This window comes from Lissotriton helveticus, chromosome 1_1, assembly GCF_964261635.1.
Source record: "Lissotriton helveticus chromosome 1_1, aLisHel1.1, whole genome shotgun sequence".
NCBI classification, from domain to species: domain Eukaryota; kingdom Metazoa; phylum Chordata; class Amphibia; order Caudata; family Salamandridae; genus Lissotriton; species Lissotriton helveticus.
Genome location: NC_136057.1, coordinates 83532048 through 83550086, shown reverse-complemented (window position 1 = coordinate 83550086; position 18039 = coordinate 83532048). Strand labels below are relative to the sequence as shown.

At 44.8% G+C, this 18039-nt stretch overlaps 1 protein-coding gene across 3 annotated transcripts in view; it reads left to right on the top strand.

Annotated features, from left to right (window-relative positions):
- LOC144752070 (uncharacterized) overlaps positions 1–16823 on the top strand; it is an 83124-nt gene extending 66301 nt beyond the window's left edge. For 2 of the 3 annotated variants that reach the window (XM_078640181.1, XM_078640101.1), the window contains 3 exons: positions 12048–12126; positions 12604–13574; positions 13824–16823. In XM_078640181.1, the coding sequence (XP_078496307.1) occupies positions 13297–13574; positions 13824–15297 (1752 nt within the window). In that variant the 5' untranslated portion in view covers positions 12048–12126; positions 12604–13296 and the 3' untranslated portion in view covers positions 15298–16823. Of the gene's footprint in view, positions 1–12047; positions 12127–12603 lie in introns of all 3 variants that reach the window. The other variant, XM_078640050.1, reaches the window with a different exon arrangement.
- The last annotated feature ends 1216 nt before the right edge of the window (positions 16824–18039 follow it).

Sequence of the window (18039 nt, the reverse complement as noted above, 5' to 3'; positions counted from 1 at the left end):
TTGACTTGGATGATGGACTGCCTGCAGATGGGGACCTCTGGGCCTAGGAGGGCGCTCGATCATTGCTGTACTCTAATCATGTGCTGCGGTTGAAGGTGATCACGTGCATTGGGTTAGGGTGGGATAAGGGGTGGGTAGTCGGGGCGTTGGGTGGTTGGAGGGGCGAGGGGGTGCGGGAGGGGGGGTGATTTGAGCGATTAGGCTATGTATACACCTTGCTATATGTTTGCCATTTGACAGTGTCCTCCTGATTGTGGAGAACTGTGCCTATGCTATGCCTAATCAGTCAATAAACGCAGTTGTGAAAAAAAAAAAAAGGACAAAAGAATAAAAAGTGCACCAAATCCTGCGGAGACACAGAGTCACAGCCGCAGGTAGGTAACACTTGGCCTTGATGGCTTCCTCTTGGAACAGCTAGTAGTAAATGAAAGAGGTTCAGCCGAACCTAATTAACAGGAAGCGGTCAAAGCTCGACATTGGCCAAGACATATATGGTTCCATACATAAAGTAGTTTGTATGACAACATCGTTTCTATTGCTGCTTTTCTTTAAATCCACCTCCTCCCCCTGGAAAAGCTGAGAAAGAAAAAAGCTATTTTTCACAAGCTTCACGTCGGTTACAGTAATTGAGTCGGGATTTGAGAAGAGTTCCGGGTGCCCCAATGCAGTGAAACACTTTTTCAGGTATTTTAGCCATGGGATTTTAACATGTTATCCCATGTCAGCAGTGCTTCTCTCAGGAGTTGGTGGTTTAACGGGAGGTCCTTATTTAGCCAGCATTTCAGCCAGAATGTTAAAGGTCGAAGTGCGATGGTGTCTCCTAAATATGGAGAGCCTAACTCCTCATGCACTATGAAATTGGCGGTTCCTTTTGGGACCCCCGGAAGCTGTTTCAAAAAATAATTTTCTGTTACCACCAAATCCTTAACATTCGTGTGCCCCCATAACTCACTTCCGTAGCAGCCTATTGCCACACTCTTGGCCCGATATACTTTTAGCAAAGCAGCAATTGGCCGTTTCCCCATTTTCCTCACAAAACTAAAAATTGCTGCATTTGCCCATGTTATCTCCCCTTTTTTCTTCTGAATGGCGGGGCCCCATTTCAGTTGGTTATCAAACAGGACCCCCAAGTATGAGAAGGTTTTAGTCGTGGGAATCTTCTCCTCATTTACATGAAATAAAAACTCTCTCTTACGTGCTGTACCTACATTCATAACAAAAGATTTTGAGTTATTAATGGAGAGATCACGGGATTTCATAAACGTAAAAAAAGTGTTAAGCAGCAGTTGAAGCCCTTTTGCGGTCCTTGCCAACAAAACAGCGTCGTCCGCATACAGTAAAACAGGTAACCCTTTACGTCCAACAAAGGGATAATCAGCACTTGTTTTTAAGAGGGTATTTTCCAAATTATTTATGTATAAATTAAAAAGAAACGGGGCCAGGATGCAACCCTGTCTTACACCCTGTTTTACTCCGAATGCCCTGGTCACCTTCAAATCCTGGGTGTATCGCAAGTTTGCTCGGGTGTCCTGGTGTAGGTCCGCCAGGAAATTGACCAGGGTCTGCTCCACCCCCAGGTTACTCATAGCCTCCCATAATTTGCCCCTATTGACACAGTCGAAGGCTGAAGAGAGGTCCATAAAAGCCATGTGGACTGTGCCCTGACGTGCCATCGTATATTTAACTAACACCATATATAGGTTGAGACACTGGGAGTGGCCTGGTCTAAAGCCATATTGGATTGAAAAAACTATTATTTTCATCAGCCCAGGTTGTTAGCCTGTTCAGAATTACACCACCTACTACTTTTACGACCGAATCAGTTAAGGATATTGGTCTGTAGCAGGATGTGCTGTTACGGTCCCCTACTATTGTGGACAGCCCCCAGGACTTTGGGCATCCGTGGTCAGCGGCTGCGTTAAATACGGCGGAGAGAACGGGGGCCCAAAGTGATGTCTTTGATTTTAATAGGTCCGGAGGCACACCATCGGGCCCGGGTGCTTTCCTGCTAGTTAAACCCATGATGCCCTTCTCCACCTCGCAAATGTTGAAATGCAAGGGTTTAGTACCTGAGACACCTTTATCATGTATAGATTGTGGTATATCGCTGTTAAAAATACGACTAAAATGAGAGACCCAATCATCTGTCGGATATGTTGGTACGTAAGGGGGAATCACCTGTGGAAGCAAAGAGGGGTTTGTTTACAATGCCCCAGAATTTAGAGCTGTTACCAAGTATTTCTGGATCTAACAGGTTTTCCCAAGTGGCCGCTTTTACTTCAGCTTTGCGTTTAACCAAGGCCCTTTTATAGGTGAGCCGAGCTGCCCTGATGTTTACCTGGACCCTTGGACTGGCCTTGAGTGCTAATTTTAGATCACGGCTTGCCTTGGAGCATGCGTTGTCAAACCACTTCGGCGCATTACAGATCCGGCCTGTAGGGGCTACTGTTAACATTCCCCCAACTTTCGTAATTATACCGTCAAAGGCTAATAGAATTTCCTGAGCTGATGTTGTGGGAGATACACAGGTGGATAACTCAGTGTTACATGTCCTATTGATCTTTTCATAAAGTTTGGCCGAGTTCACCCTTTCCCACTTTAGACGTCTATTACCGTCCGTACATTTTAGGACCCCACTGTCAGGCCTATTTTCTAATACATTGAAAAGCGTCCCTTCAAAACAAATACAAACAGGATTGTGATCACTCAGTGAGTTCTCTAAAATTTTAAACCCAGATATACAGGGACTAAGATTACTGGAATAAAGTATGTGGTCAATATAGGAACCCCACACTGCCTTTAAAGGTAGGGATTTCATAGAAGGTGTAATCATCCACCTGAGCCATGGCAGTTACTAGGTCGAAATCATCCATGAAGGCATTCAGCAAGTTTCCTCGGGGGGTATGATCGAAATGAAAGCCTTCAAGTCTATTGCATCCTAATAAGCCTATTGGAGTAATTGCTGGGTTCCCACAAGGGTGGGCGTTCAGGTCACCTACAATGACAACCTGGGGTGGGAGTCTCTCCAAGTTATCCCTTAGAAAATGATCAAGGTCCATGATCTTACAGCCCCCTTTAAGGTTAACAGCATTGTAAAAATTAATTAATGCTCGAGTCTCTTTCCCCTTTTTGATCGTCAGTATCTGGATATCACTATTATTGAAAGGAAATATTTTAACAGAGCATGATAGTGCTAGATCGATATACACAACAAGACCCCCTTTGGCTCTCCCACTCCTTGAGGGTTCGGCGGGCACAAAGAAGCTTTTGTATCCTTCAATAAATGCGTTGTTTCCTACCAGCCATGTTTCCTGTAAGCAAATTATTGGGTAGGATTTTATAAAGGACACCCAAGATGGATCATTGATTTTGCTAGTTAACCCAGCAATGTTCCACGAGATTACATTATGCCTCGCTACTATTGACACCTCTGGGACAGGAACTTCACCCATTAAGTCTTTGTTGTCGGGGTTGATAGAACTTGACTCTGGACTATCCGCTACCACTGATCTTAGTTCCATGTTATAATTCCATGTACTTATGTGGGTTTGAGGATATTCTTGTAATTGTAAATGCCAAATATTATCAGGCTCGCTGTATATCGGCAGTCCATTAGTTGTCAGCAGATGTCCCTCGGTGACAATTGAGTCCTTGTGTATTGCCTTTGACCTATGGTTGGTGATAGCCCCTGTATCGATGTGAAGTGTCTCAACTTCCTGTGGCGTCCCCCTGTTATCTGCACTTTGACGGGGGTGTAGGGAGGCATCTACTACAAGTGTAGATGAGATATCATAAAGTCAATCCACTCCCTCAAGGCCTTCCTGCTGATGGAGGGCAGCAAATCGATTAAAGGTTGGTACCCTGTACTGAGTGTCAAAGTGATCAGAGTGCCCTTGACCAGAGATGTAATTAGCGTGCATGCTTCCATGTGCCATTTGGTGTGGGGTGTAAAACCTTGTTCTATGTGGATATTGTCGGTTTGCGTTCCCTAAAAACGTGGAGGGTGGCTGATAGAAATAGCTGAGATCTACAGTTTGTACACTACTTTCTAGATCACCATCCCTCCAACCAGTATTGTAATTAACCACCCGCCGATCTTTAAAGTTTATAACAATACAGTCGCCCTCGTAATCCTTTTTCCTGTGTCCCACCCAGTTTATTCTCCTGACCTGAAGGATTTGACCATTTAGTGATTGGGGAATGGGTCTATGTCTGGTTAGCCAATGGCTAACCTTGTTTTTCAATTCTAGATAGCCCTCAGATTTCCCTATACCTAAGGGTGGGACTCCTATCATGATCACAGTGTAAGGGTAGGATTCCGGTGGCAGGTCAATACGTGAGAATTTATTAACTGGGGCTAAGCTAATCGGGTTATCCTGTCAGCTGGTGCTGATGTCGTTATTTAGAACCTCAGCTGCCCACTCGCTCTCAGCCCCCCCTTCTATAATGTCTGGTTCGGTGTTACTTGGTTGCACACGTAGTTAACAGTCGGTAGTTAACACGTCTGTGCTTGCACCCGGTGCCGCTGGTAAGACATTGGGTAGCTCTGTATGTCCCTTGGTCGTTTCAATGGTTGTAAAGATTTAAGCGATTTACTTGGGCCTGATGTTGCAACTAAGATTTTCTTTTTAGGGACAGGGCACAATGGCTTAGTAAGATTTTTTTGGTTGGCCTGAATTTGGGGGATTTTAACATACTCCAACAGCATTTCGTTGTTCTGCAAGAGGACCTCTTCCATTTTATTGACTTTCTCGGTCATCGTGTTAACTCTTTGTGTCAGGGGGGGCATAAGGGACTTTAACAGGTGCTCAATTTTTCCCATGATAGTATCTAGGTGGGTGTCGTTATTACATGCCCTGTCAAGTAGCTCGCTGTCAGTATTAACAGTTTGGAGGCCTGTACTATTATCTTTGAGCGTCAGCTGGCTTAGATGTGGTGATGTGGGGTTTTTGGGTGTTTGATTAACTACCCCCTGACTATGCCTGGGCTTTTGTTTATCATATTTCAATTTGGCCAAATGTTTCTGCGTCACCCGCACCCTCCTCCTAGATGTAGAGGTGCCTACATTCCCTTTCCCTCGGATGCAAATGTTAGGGGAAGTTAATATAATAGGGATTTGAGAGGTTGTCGCTATTACTGCCTCAGAGGCTTCAATATGTGTGGAAGTTTCTGCGGATGACTGGATGTTAGGTGTCATAGATAACCTATTTTCCCGGGTAACAAAGTCAGGCGGGGGAGTAGTCATAGAAAAGACTAGTTGTCTGTTCTCTGTGACCGGAAAACCCGCAAATGATTCCATGAGGATGGAGTTTTGAGAGCATACTGTTTGTGTGGATGAATTAGCTATCGTGTGTACATCCTGAGTCTTCTGCGTTGAGAGACACATGCTTGGGGGCAGTGAAAGGCGCCTCTCCGTGTTTTATATCGCGTTGACAACAACTCTTATAGTTTTTTGGAGCATTCTGTCAATCGCGGTAAGGCTTGGGAGGGGGGTGGTAACTTGGGCCTTTTGCCTAGAGGTGGACGTAGTCGACATTGGAGTAGTCTTGCTTTTAATCATTATGACAATGCAACGGCTTGCTAATGATGGTAATTTGTCCTGGACCAGGAAGGTTCAGTTTACATAGGTTGAACAGATGATTCCTATAAATATACCTAGTGATCAGACACCAGGGCCCATTTGGCACTTGAGCAAGGCAGGAAAATTAGTAGTCAGCTAGGCATGTTCACCTCCAGGCTAGTACCACCCTTCAGGGGGACTACCTGACTGAAATGATCACAACCTTTCAGAGTCTGCCATCTTTGTGATGGCCAACTGAAGAACACCTGAAAGTAGTGATATTGGGGGTGTAGGACCCCAGGGGTCAATAGCTGAATGGCGCTGAATACGAGCGCTTCACAGAATTCGTACTCCTGAGGCGGAAGCCGGGAGCTGTACTTGTTGTTTTTAAAATTTGAGTGTCACTATTTGGAAATTGTGTTTTAAACCCCCCTTACCTGAAGCAAACCAAGGTAACTGAGCAGCGGTTCCTAAACGCGGAAAACGACCTCTGGCTGACGCCATTGCTGGCGTACACCTAGGCCACGCCCCCTTTTAGGCCACGCCCCCCCCCCCAGCTTAAAAAGGCGCTGAATACGAGCACTTCACAGAATTCGTACTCCTGAGGCGGAAGCCGGGAGCTGTACTTGTTGTTTTTAAAATTTGAGTGTCACTATTTGGAAATTGTGTTTTAAACCCCCCTTACCTGAAGCAAACCAAGGTAACTGTGCAGCGGTTCCTAAACGCGGAAAACGACCTCTGGCTGACGCCATTGCCGGCGTGCACCTAGGCCATGCCCCCTTTTAGGCCACGCCCCACCCCGCCTCCTCCTCCAATACAAAATGTACCATTGGCGGAAGCGCAGCGGGCGCGCCAGCAGCGCGCCGAAGGCGCGCCTAAGGCAAGCCCGTCTGCGCCCGTCCGCGCCAGGACGGGCCTAGGGCCAGATACCCTGGATTTTTCCACCCAACCTACGATAGCATACTCTAGTGACTCCCTGCACCTACTCAATCAGCCCCTCCAGCCTTCCTGCACTAACGTCCTCAATGGTGAGAGTTCCCATGCTCATTGTCCACACTGCCCTTTCAAATTCACTCCAGCAATGAAAACTCGAACTCCCCGGACTACTATCAAGATGGCCTTGCTAAACTGTAGATCCCTGCCTAAACATAGCCACGAAATACATATGCTCCTAGAAGAAGAGCAATTCGAGATTCTGTTCCTTATGGAGACATGGCTCACTCCTGACTCGGACTCTGACATAGTTCAGGCGCTACCTCAGGGCTACCTTGTGCAACACCTAGACCGAGCGAAGGGAAAGGGAGGAGGGATAGCTATCATCTATAGGGACCAACTCTCATGCAGATTTCATGACAGTCCCCTCATGGACTGCGAAAACGTTTACTTTAGTATCCAACTCACCCCCTGTAACTCACTTTCAGGAGTCCTTATTTATCGCCCTCCAGACCCTCTGGGTCAATTCTGTAGTTCCCTCGTGGAATTTTCATCTGCCATGACCAGCACTTTGCCCAATCTGCTTATACTAGGGGACCTCCATCTCCATTTTGATAAAAGGAATGACAAAATTCCCTCAGAGCTGCTCCTAGACCTAGCCACTCACAATCTTCATCTTCAAAGTGACCAACCTACACATAGCCTTGGCCACTTACTCGATCCCATCTTTTGTAACATCAATGCTTTGAAAATAAACGCCCCGGTCCCTCTGCCCAGGTCAGACCACATGCTCATCCCCTTTAGATGGGAGATCCCGACCATGTCTACCCCCAACCATCCTCCCGGCAGACCGGCTCGCCCCTGGGCTAAACTAGACACCGAAAAATGGGAGCAAGCCTTGGATCACTACAAGTCCAGCTCTACGACCGACCCCATAATAGCTGATGCGGAGTTTAGATCCTGGATTGAAAGCTCTCTCAATACCATCCTCCCAAAAAAAACACATCAGGTAGCTCGTAAAAAAACTTCCGCCCCATGGTTCTCCCAGGAGATTCGTCTTATGAAGAAGACATGCAAAAGGGCCGAGAGAACGTGGCGGAAAGACTTCAACCCCAAAAGCAAACAGGACTATAGGCTAGCTATACTCAACTACAAAAAAGCCTTGAAAAATGCACAATCTGTCTTCTTCCAGGAGAAAATCAGTGCTGCATCCTGCTCATCAAGGGAGACTTTCCGAATTGTAAGACAACTCTTGAACACCCCAGAGCCCACATGTCCGATAGACCCCTCGGATAATTACTGTGACAAGCTTGCCACTTACTTTGACCTAAAAATTCAAAATATCCTTCAACAACTCCCGCCCATCACCTCTCTGGACCTACTATCTGAGCCCCCAAGTCAAGCCCACAATCCCAAAATGAGACTTGATACATTTAACCCGATAAGTAAGGATACCTTGTCCCCCATTTTTCATTCTCTCAAAAGTGGCTCTCCTTCTGACCCTGCCCCAGTCCAAATCCTAAAGCAAGTAGCATCTACCATCCTTGCACCTCTGGTAAAATGAATTAACACCTCCTTAGCAGTCGGAGTAGTACCCCCTAGCTGGAAAAAGGCGAAGGTTAGAGCTCTACTTAAAAAGCCTAACCTACACCCCCTCAACTTAGCCAACTTCAGGCCCATCTCCCTTCTCCCCTGCATCAGTAAGATGACAGAAAAATTCATAAATGCCCAACTGTCAAACTACCTCGAATCCAATGAACTACTCAAAGCATCCCAGACAGGTTTCCGCCCTGGTCAGGGCACGGAAACAGCTATGGTGACGGTGATCGAGGAGGCTAGGAAGATCATAGACGCAGGAGCATCAGTGGCAGTGATCCTCCTGGACCTGAGTGCGGCCTTCGACACGGTCAACCATCACATCATGGCTCAGCGACTCAGAGACCTTGGGATCACTGATGCTGCCCTGTCCTGGCTAATATCATTTCTGCAGGACCGTTCCTTTCAGGTTATAGAGAGTAGTTATACATCTAAAGAGACCCCTATACGTTGCGGAGTACCACAGGGCTCCTCCTTGAGCCCTACGCTCTTCAACGTATATATGTCCCCTCTGGAAAACATAGTCACCCCCCATGGTATTAAACTCTTAACCTACGCGGACGACACACAGCTGGTCGTCTTGCTCTCCCAGCAGGAGAATCATACCACCGACCTTCACTCCTGTCTGAGAGACATAGTTAGCTGGATGGACAGATCTCACTTGAAGCTAAATAGTGACAAGACAGAAATACTGGTGATTGGGAATCAATCCCAATTCCGTCCGGACTCTCTATGGCCCCCATGCATGGGTAAACCCCCCACTCCCAAATCCGAGATCAAAAGCCTCGGAGTATGGTTGGACAAAGACCTCACGATGCATACCCAGGCAAGGAAAACGGCCGGAGCCTGCTATGGGCTTATGCGGTCCGCCCGGAAAATTTTACCTCTCCTCCCCCTCCTTTCAAGGAAACTCCTGATCCAGGGCCTCATTTTGTCACGACTGGACTACGGTAATGCACTGTATATGGGCGCCCCGAAGAAAGTAACTACTAAACTACAGGTAGTACAGAATGTGGCAGCACGGATCCTTACCAACACCAGAAGCCGTTGTTCGGCCAAGCCAGCCATCAAAGCGCTTCACTGGCTGCCCATCCTGGAAAGAGTGCAGTTCAAGGAGCTCTGTTTAACACACAAAATCCTCAACGGGAAAGCCCCTTCTATCTTCAAAGACCTGGTGACCCCCTATACCACCTCCAGATCACTTCGATCCTCTAACGCCCACCTAACGCTAACACCCAAGATCAAGAGATCACGATCAGGAGGTCGCGTTTCTCATACAACGCCTCCAGATTGTGGAACTCCCTCCCTCCTGACATCCGCGCACAGCCCAACCTGTTGACATTTCGAAAATCTCTGAAAACCTGGCTGTTCCCATAAACTCTTCCTCTCAGATTCCATCTGTACTTATTCAGCGCGGGGACGCTCACGGGCAGCCAGGCGCTCAAGAAATCTATTAAGAATAACAATAACAATATTACCCTAGACTCCGCTAACGCCCCTAAATCTAGTATTTATGGGAGACCCTGGCATCAGGAGATCAGATCCTGCCGACCTAAAAGAAGACGGACGGACGTGAAGACTCGCATGAAACAAGAACAGAAGATCCAGCAACTGACTTAGCGGCGACCCTGCCGACCTGTCTGTTATTAGACAGTTGCACCGAAACACAACTTGTCCTGCAGCTGCGGTGTCTCCAAACCCTGGGAGAACTGCCAGCACTTCAACCAAGAACTAGAAACTCCTGTGGAACAGCAGAGCTGCTCCCCTGCACCTTGTAGGTACCAAGAAAGAACTGTAAGGCTCCAAGACCGTGAAAACCCGACATTGAAAGCATCGCTATACCTGAGCCACCTAGCACCTGGGTGAAGTAGGCCGACAGTGCCAACCCAGTCACCAGACCCGATGCCCACCTTGAGTTTCACCTCTGTGGACATATCAATGCCACTTGCGGCCTCTGCTTGCAGGCCCCCTGTACCGCGACGCTCCCTGTGACAAAACCTGATGCCTAAAGACACTTTTGCACCCGTTACCCGTGGCCCAAGGAGACGAGGACTGAAGGCTTCTCCATGTCCCGCAGCATTGTGTGGCCTGAGCCCCCCTGTTGGTTCAGCCCGTCTGGCCTCCCAATCCAAACCTGCAGCCTCCTTTCATGCAGACTAATCCCCATAGACTAACATTGGGCACCGGACGCTGTATTTTACCACTGCACCCTGCTGCCCTAGGGCCACTGGAGGTGACCTGCTGGCGCTGCCTTGGACCTTGCCCCATACTTACCTTAAGTCCAAGAGATTGGTCTCGTAAGTATCATTACTCTACTGTATCCCATACTTGTTTTTCCTCCCGTAAGATAACATTGCAGCTTCTGAAAATGGACGAAGTATTGACTTTTTAAAATTGAAAGAATTTCTATCTCAAAACGTACTTACCTGATCATATTGATTCTGCCGCTTACATATATATAAATGTATTTGTTATTTTCATAAATTGGGGGATCTCCTTATTGAGTTGTGTGCATCGTTTATTTATTGTATGTGTATTTTACAGATGTCTAACACTGATCTCTGATAAGCCTAAGGCTGCTCGGCCTCACTACCCCCTAGAAGAGCATCTTTGGATTGCTAGAGCAAACCCTGTCCACTTATAAGGAATATGTGGACTCTTTGTACAGTATACCTCTTTTCGGTGTACTATAGAAAGATCCAGCCTCCGACACTCCTCTGTTTGTTCCTCATAAGCACCTACCTGTGCACCTCCTCTGTTTCTACCTCATAAGCACCTACCTCTGCACATTCCCTGTTTATTCCTCATAAGCATCTACCTGTGTTTCTCCTCTGTTTGTACCTCATAGGTACCTGCGTGTGCACCTCTTCTGTTTGTACCTCATAAGCAGCTACCTGTGCACCTTTATTTACTCCTCATAAGAACCTACTATACACCTCCGTTATTTACATCTTATAACCACCTACTTGTGCACTGCCTGTCTTTGTGCCTCACAAGCAGCTACCTGTGCGCCTTCTCTCTTTATACCTCATAAGCACTTACCTGTGCTCCGCCTCTGTTTATACCTCATAATCACCTACATGTTTACCACCTTTACTTATATATCGTAATTACCTACCTATTCGACTCCTTAGTTTATACCTCATAAGCCCCTACCTGTGCACCTCCTCCGTCTATAGCTCATAAGCACCTGCCTGTGCACGTCATCTGTTTGTACCTTGTGAGCTCCTGCAATGAAGCCTGTAATCCTACACAGACAGCAAAGGGCCCATGATTATCAGGCAATTATCTGGCATCAGCTGTGTGAATGCATCAAGTGTGTTCCCCTGATTCAGCTAAAAAAATAACCTGTTAAATGAGTACACAGACATTGTGGGCGGGTAATAACAGGGAACAAGTTAAACCTGGATGTAAGAAATGCCTTATGATAGAAATGCTATATTCAGCTGCGGATGACGGATGCCTCCTCGCGCGCTGCCAAAACCCCGTCCGGCCAAAGAGTAGCCTACTCGGCACAAAAGAGACAACACTAAGTCCGATACCCCTGAAAGGAAGATCAAAAAAGATGAATATGCAGACATCTGCTGGCTGCACTGATATGTCAGATAAATTATTGGTTGTCATAAAGTTTTAATAATAAGGACTAAATACCTGTTATGACTGAATATTAACTTATAGATCAGTGTTTGTTTGCTTTATCTGCGCTTACAATGTAAAGGTCGGGCATTACAATGAACCACTCGTGGTTTTATAGCAAGAGCTGTGGAACGAGCTGCGGCTTGAAATGCAACAAGGTCTGAACTTTAGATACTTTAGGAAGAACTAAAGAATCTCTTGTGTATGTATTGTGTGCGGCCAGAACCAGGTCCTGCAAGTTGAACTAGTTTTAGGGAGATGGACGGATGTTACAGCAATAAAAATATCTACCTCATCACATGATAATGTTCCAATCTTTCAGATTAGAAGAAACCAGAAATGCTTGAACCAACCCCAGCGAGGGCTGAGATGGTGGCAGCGATTAGTTAACGAACAGCAAGGTAAAGACAAGCGTTGGTACTTGAGCTGATATAATGTGAACAGGAAAGCACTGAAATATGTGAATGCAGTTACCTTTCTTGTGTACTTCCAGAGGAGTCAACTTTGTTGTACACTTTCTGAAACTAAATAAACAACCGTACACCCTGTTCTCTCTTTTTCCACAATCTGTTGTTTAAATTAAATCTTGTCCACGTGCATTTACCTAAAGCTTTACCTCTAGCACGTGGTGCTCCGTGAGCGCCCTTTCTATGCTAAGTTACTCTGTGAGCACTGGTAATTTACCTCCTTTGCAGAAGTTAATAAGATATGACATGTTCAACAGAATGTTTGCTTAAATATCTGTGTATGGTGAAATAATCCTTGCTAAGTTTCAAAGATGGTGAAGTTGAGATGTTGTTAAAAGCCAGTTAAATATTGTGTATTCATATTGTGTTACATTTGCATTTCGTAATTTTAAATCTCTTTACATCCAACAGAAAACAAGATTTGAAAGCATGAAATGTTTTTGAATAACAGCTATTGTTCTGTAATCTACAAATAATGGTCAGAAATAATGAACTTCCGTATTCAGGAAAACATCAGCGCAGTCAGAGACGGACAGACCTGAATATAAACTGACAGACCCCGGAAGAGGCTGGGAAGGATAATTCAGTGGACGTAAGAGTCTGAGCTGTGCAACTCCACGTCACAGGACTGAGGAAATGACCTCTAGAAAAGTGAGGCCACAACACTGACAAACCACCTTCAGCTGTGATCATGGGATCGGTATAACGTGGTTACAGCAGTGCGTTGATTCCCAAAATGATAATAGACCATCATTCAATGCTCTAGGTGTATTGTAAACTCTTCCTGGCTATACCACAGCAATCAGTGTAGAGCACAACAGAGTGGAGACAAACAACTAAAGTGTAAAAGAAAGAGGAGTTCTGCTGTCTAACATTGAGAGCTCTGTCCCTATTGCACCAATGAGAAGGATTTATTTTTACCCACAAGTGTCAAAACCTGTTATCCAATCCGAAGACAAAATCTCTTGCAAGGAAGCCTGTCTAATATTATGAGTGTGCCAAGTGTTTAGTGGCCATTGTACTTTATTTTTAAATTGGAAATCAAATGTTGTAAATGCCAACAAATGCAGGAAATGTGGGAATAATACAGGTGCTTTATCAACCATGCTGGCCCTTCAGGAAACACAGTCATGGGATGTAGACAAATATATCCCCGACCCAGAGACACTAATCAAGAAAGAAGAATCATACACATGCAGCGAAAGCTTTAGTTTCTCATCCATATTAAAGTGCCATCGGCAAACACACACAGGCGAAGAGCTGTTCAGATGCAGTGAATGTGTAAAGAGCTTTAGGCTGTTATCAACCCTAAAAAGACATCAGCGAATGCACACAGGGGAAAAACCATTTGAGTGCAATGAATGTGTGAAGAGTTTTAGTCAGTTATCAGACCTCCAAAGACATCAACGAACACATACAGGGGAAAAGCCATACCACTGCAGTGAATGTTTGAAGAGCTTTAGTCAGTTATCACATCTCTACAGACATCAGAAAACACACGCAGGGGAAAAAACATACAACTGCAGCGAATGTGAGAAGAGTTTTAGTTGGTTATCACACCTCCAAGTACATATGCGAACACACACTGGGGAAAAGCCATTCAGGTGCAGTGAATGTGTGAAGAGCTTTAGGCTGTTATCAGATCTCCAAAGACATCAGCGAAAGCACACAGGCGGAAAGTCTTACCATTGCTGTGAATGTGTGAAAAGCTTTGGTAAGTTATCACACCTCTACAAACATCAGAAAACACACACAGGGGAAGAAACATACAACTGCAGCGAATCTGAGAAGGGCTTTAGTTGTTTATCACATCTCCAAGCACATCAGCAAAAACACACAGAAGAAAGGCCATTCAGATGCAGTGAATGTGTGAAGAGCTTTAGGCTGTTATCAACCCTGAAAAGACATCGACGAACGCACACAGAGGAAAAACCATTCAAGTGCAATGAATGTGTGAAGAGCTTTAGTCAGGTATCAGATCTCCAAAGACATCAGCGAATGCACACAGGGGAAAAACCATACCAGTGCAATGAATGTTTGAAGTGCTTTAGTCAGTTATCACACCTCTACAGACATCAGAAAACACACACAGGGGAAAAAACATACAACTGCAGCGAATGTGAGAAAAGCTTTAGTTGGTTATCCCAACTCCAAACACATCAGCGATCACACACTGGGGAAAAACCTTTCAGGTGCAGTAAATGTGTGAAGAGGTTTAGTCGATCGCCAGACCTGCAAAGACATCAGCGAACACACTCTGAGGAAAAACCATACCATTGCAGTGAATGTGGGAAGAGCTTTAGGCAGTTATCAATCCTACACGGACATCAGCGAATACACACTGGGGAAAAACCATACCATTGCAGTGAATGTATGAAGAGCTTTAGTCAGTTATCAATCCTACGCGTACATCAGCGAACACACACTGGGGAAAAACCATACCATTGCAGTGAATGTATGAAAAGCTTTAGCCAGTTATCAGCCCTCCAAGTACATCAGCAAACACACACAGGGGAAAAACCATACCACTGCAGTGAATGTGAAAAGAGTTTTGGTCAATTATCAATCTTACAAAGACATCAGCGAACACACACAGGGGAAAAGCCATACCACTGCAATGAATGTGTGAAGAGCTTTAGTCAATTATCAATCCTTCAAGTACATCAGCGAACACACACAGGGTTAAAACCATACCACTGCAGTGAATGTGAAAAGAGTTTTAGACAGTTATCACAGCTCCAAAGACATCAGCGAACACACACTGGGGAAAAGCCATACCATTGCAGCGACTGTGTCAAGAGCTTTAGTCGGTTATCACACCTTCAAGCACATCAGCTAACACACACAGGGTTAAAACCATACCATTGCAGTAAATGTGAAAAAAGCTTTAGTTGGTTATTACACCTCTACAGACATCAGCGAACACACACAGGGGAAAAACCATTCAAGTGCAGTGAATGTGTGAAGTGCTTTAATCAATTATCAGACCTAAAAAGACATCAACGAACACACACAGGGGAAAAACCATTCAAGTGCAGTGAATGTTTGAAGAGCTTTAGTCAGTTATCAGACCTACAAAGACATCAACGAACACACAGAGGGTAAGAATCATTCAATGGAAGTGGATGTGTGAAGAGCTTTAGTCGCTTATCAGAGCAGCAAGACATCACCGAACATACACGGGAAAAGCTATTCAAATGAAGGTAATGTGCAAAATTCTTTAGTCAATTATATGAGCTACAAAAACATCATTGAACACACACTAGGGAAAAAAACATACGACTGCAGTGTATGCGTGAAGAGCTTTAGTTGGTTATCACACACCCAAACGCATCAACAAACACACACATGGGATAAAACATACAACTCTAGTTAATGTGTGAAGAGCTTTTGTCAATGACCAGCCCTACAGGGATATCTGAGAACACACACATGGGAAAACCATACAATTGCAGTGAATGTATGAGAGCTTTAGTTGGTTATTATACCTCCTAAGACATCAGCAAACTAACACAGGGTTAAAATCATACCATTGCAGTAAATGTGTGAAGAGCTTTAGTCAATCTTCAGAGTTCAAAAGACATCAGAAAAAACGCACCGGGGGAAACCATTCAAGTCCAGTTAGTAAGAGAAGAGCTTCAGTTGGTTACCGAGCCTACAAAGCCATCAGCGAAGTACAGAAGATGATAAAGTTACAATTATGTGGGGCATTCAAATGCCGGAGGATGTTAAGTAGAAGATAGACACCCCGACTAGCAGAATGGAAGCAACACAGATATTTGTAGAATAATCATGTCTACTCAGTGATTGATCATTTCATTTCTCTACAGATAAGAAAATAAATGAAGTTGCAGGAAACACATTAAGACATTAGCAGAGTGCAGACCAAAAGGAAAGAAATAGTGTTGTTTTTTACTTTGGTAAAGTAGAGTTCTAAAGAACAACATCCACACACGCCTGGTCATGCTACTTTTAAAATCAACACTATGGACAGGGCTTGGACTAACAAGGGTATTTTCAGCTAACTTTAGGGATTAGTTCTAAAACCTATAAACCAAATACACTCAAACTGATTTAACTGGCAGGCACTGGAGAATATTTATAGTTAATTGTGTGATTTAGGTGCTTTATGCAACATTGATGGTTTCACGGCTGTAGCAGGAGAACAGAGTCCAAAATCATGAGAAGTGAAAGTAGGACATTGTGATCTCAAACTCTCTGGGTTCGTGCTTGCAGTGCACATGTACCTCCCGAGACCTGACACAGGAGAAGCGATGCTCATTTCCATCATCACATGCATCTGTGAATGCACCCACCATAGTGGCACTTCCCCAGTGACGTTCAACAGCTGGATCCTTGGGGGATTGGACTGCTCACCACTGACTATGTCAATAATTCATTGTTTGATTAATTGCTTGTAAAAATATTTTATGAGTTTCTTTTTTGCAGATAATCATTTGACCAAATCCTAACTGTGTCATAGATAGAATTAGTGCATGATGGCAAAATTATTGATATGAGAAAACGATGTTGAAATGTTTACTTCTAATGAGGTTTCTTAAGGTTTGACAGTTAAGTAAAGATTCAATATTGAGCACTAAAGAATTCCAGCTCCTAGAAGCTGAAATCCACAAGTATCGACTCTCTGTTATGCATTTCTGCAACCTTTACACTTGGAAAGAAATCTGGATTCAGGAGAAAAGGAACACAAATGATATTCAGGTTTGTGTTTAAGAGCTAAAAAGAACCCTCTTTTTATAAACGTTGCTGGTAAATGCAAGTACTTAAAAAGCATATGCTGCCTCATGAGCAGAGTGAAAGTTTCTGATGCATTTTAGCCTTTCTCAGACCAGAAATAGGATAGTCCGTAGCATTCAGAATCATCTGAGATTTGCTTTTGTGTTGCTGGAGCCACCAAATACAGTGTTCTCATAACCCAGCTTTGGATAGAGGAAGGAGTTCACCGATAAAATATTCACGTGAGAAGAAAAAAAAGGAAACATCTTCAGTAGCCAAAGATGATAGAAACAAATGCATTCCACTGAGTTCATTTTAACAAAGTGCCTAGTCCTTGCTGCTGTGCATCATCACAACCATCTTGTAGTGGTAGTTTGGGATGAGGTCACTGTCAGAACTTGGAAATGAAACTATTAGTTGCTGTTAAATACCAGACTGAGCACAGCACATCTATGCCACCAGAGTTCTGTCCATCATGGCATGTTTTGCATTTAAGGTTTTGTGAACCAGTGAGAGTCGAGCATCTCTGCACCTTTGACTAATGAGAGACCACTTCTCATGGATTCTTCTCCCTGATGATTCCTCACCTATAGCATAATCCCAGGTGCCAGTCTGGATCAGGAATCTTCAAGGCTATCACATTGCCAGTAGTAGACTCTAGCATTGCATCAGTAGCAAAAGCAGCAGCCAATGACATCACCAAAGCATCCCAGCACAAGGTCATCGATTCCCTTTTTTTTAGTCCTAAGGCACTGGTCCAGAGCTTACTCTCTCAAAGAGTCTTATGTTTACCCACAGGCATTTTCCAACACGTGGAGTATTGTGTCTCCTCCCTAGAGATCAGGGTTCAAACCCTGTAGGTACTGGGAAAGACGGAGATCTAGAACAGATCCCCTCTCTATCTGCCCCTAGTGCCTCGATTCAGACCACGACTACTGGTCTTGTTACTCCTGCCAGAGCAAGCACCTGAAGGCCGTCAAGTACCATGAGGCGAGGCGCTACATAGTCTGGGCCAGGGATGAAGAGTGCAGTTGACACCGCTTCCGACCACACTACAGGTAAAAATTGAAAATTTCAAAGACAAACTCTAGCTCCAATGTAACCGGCGTT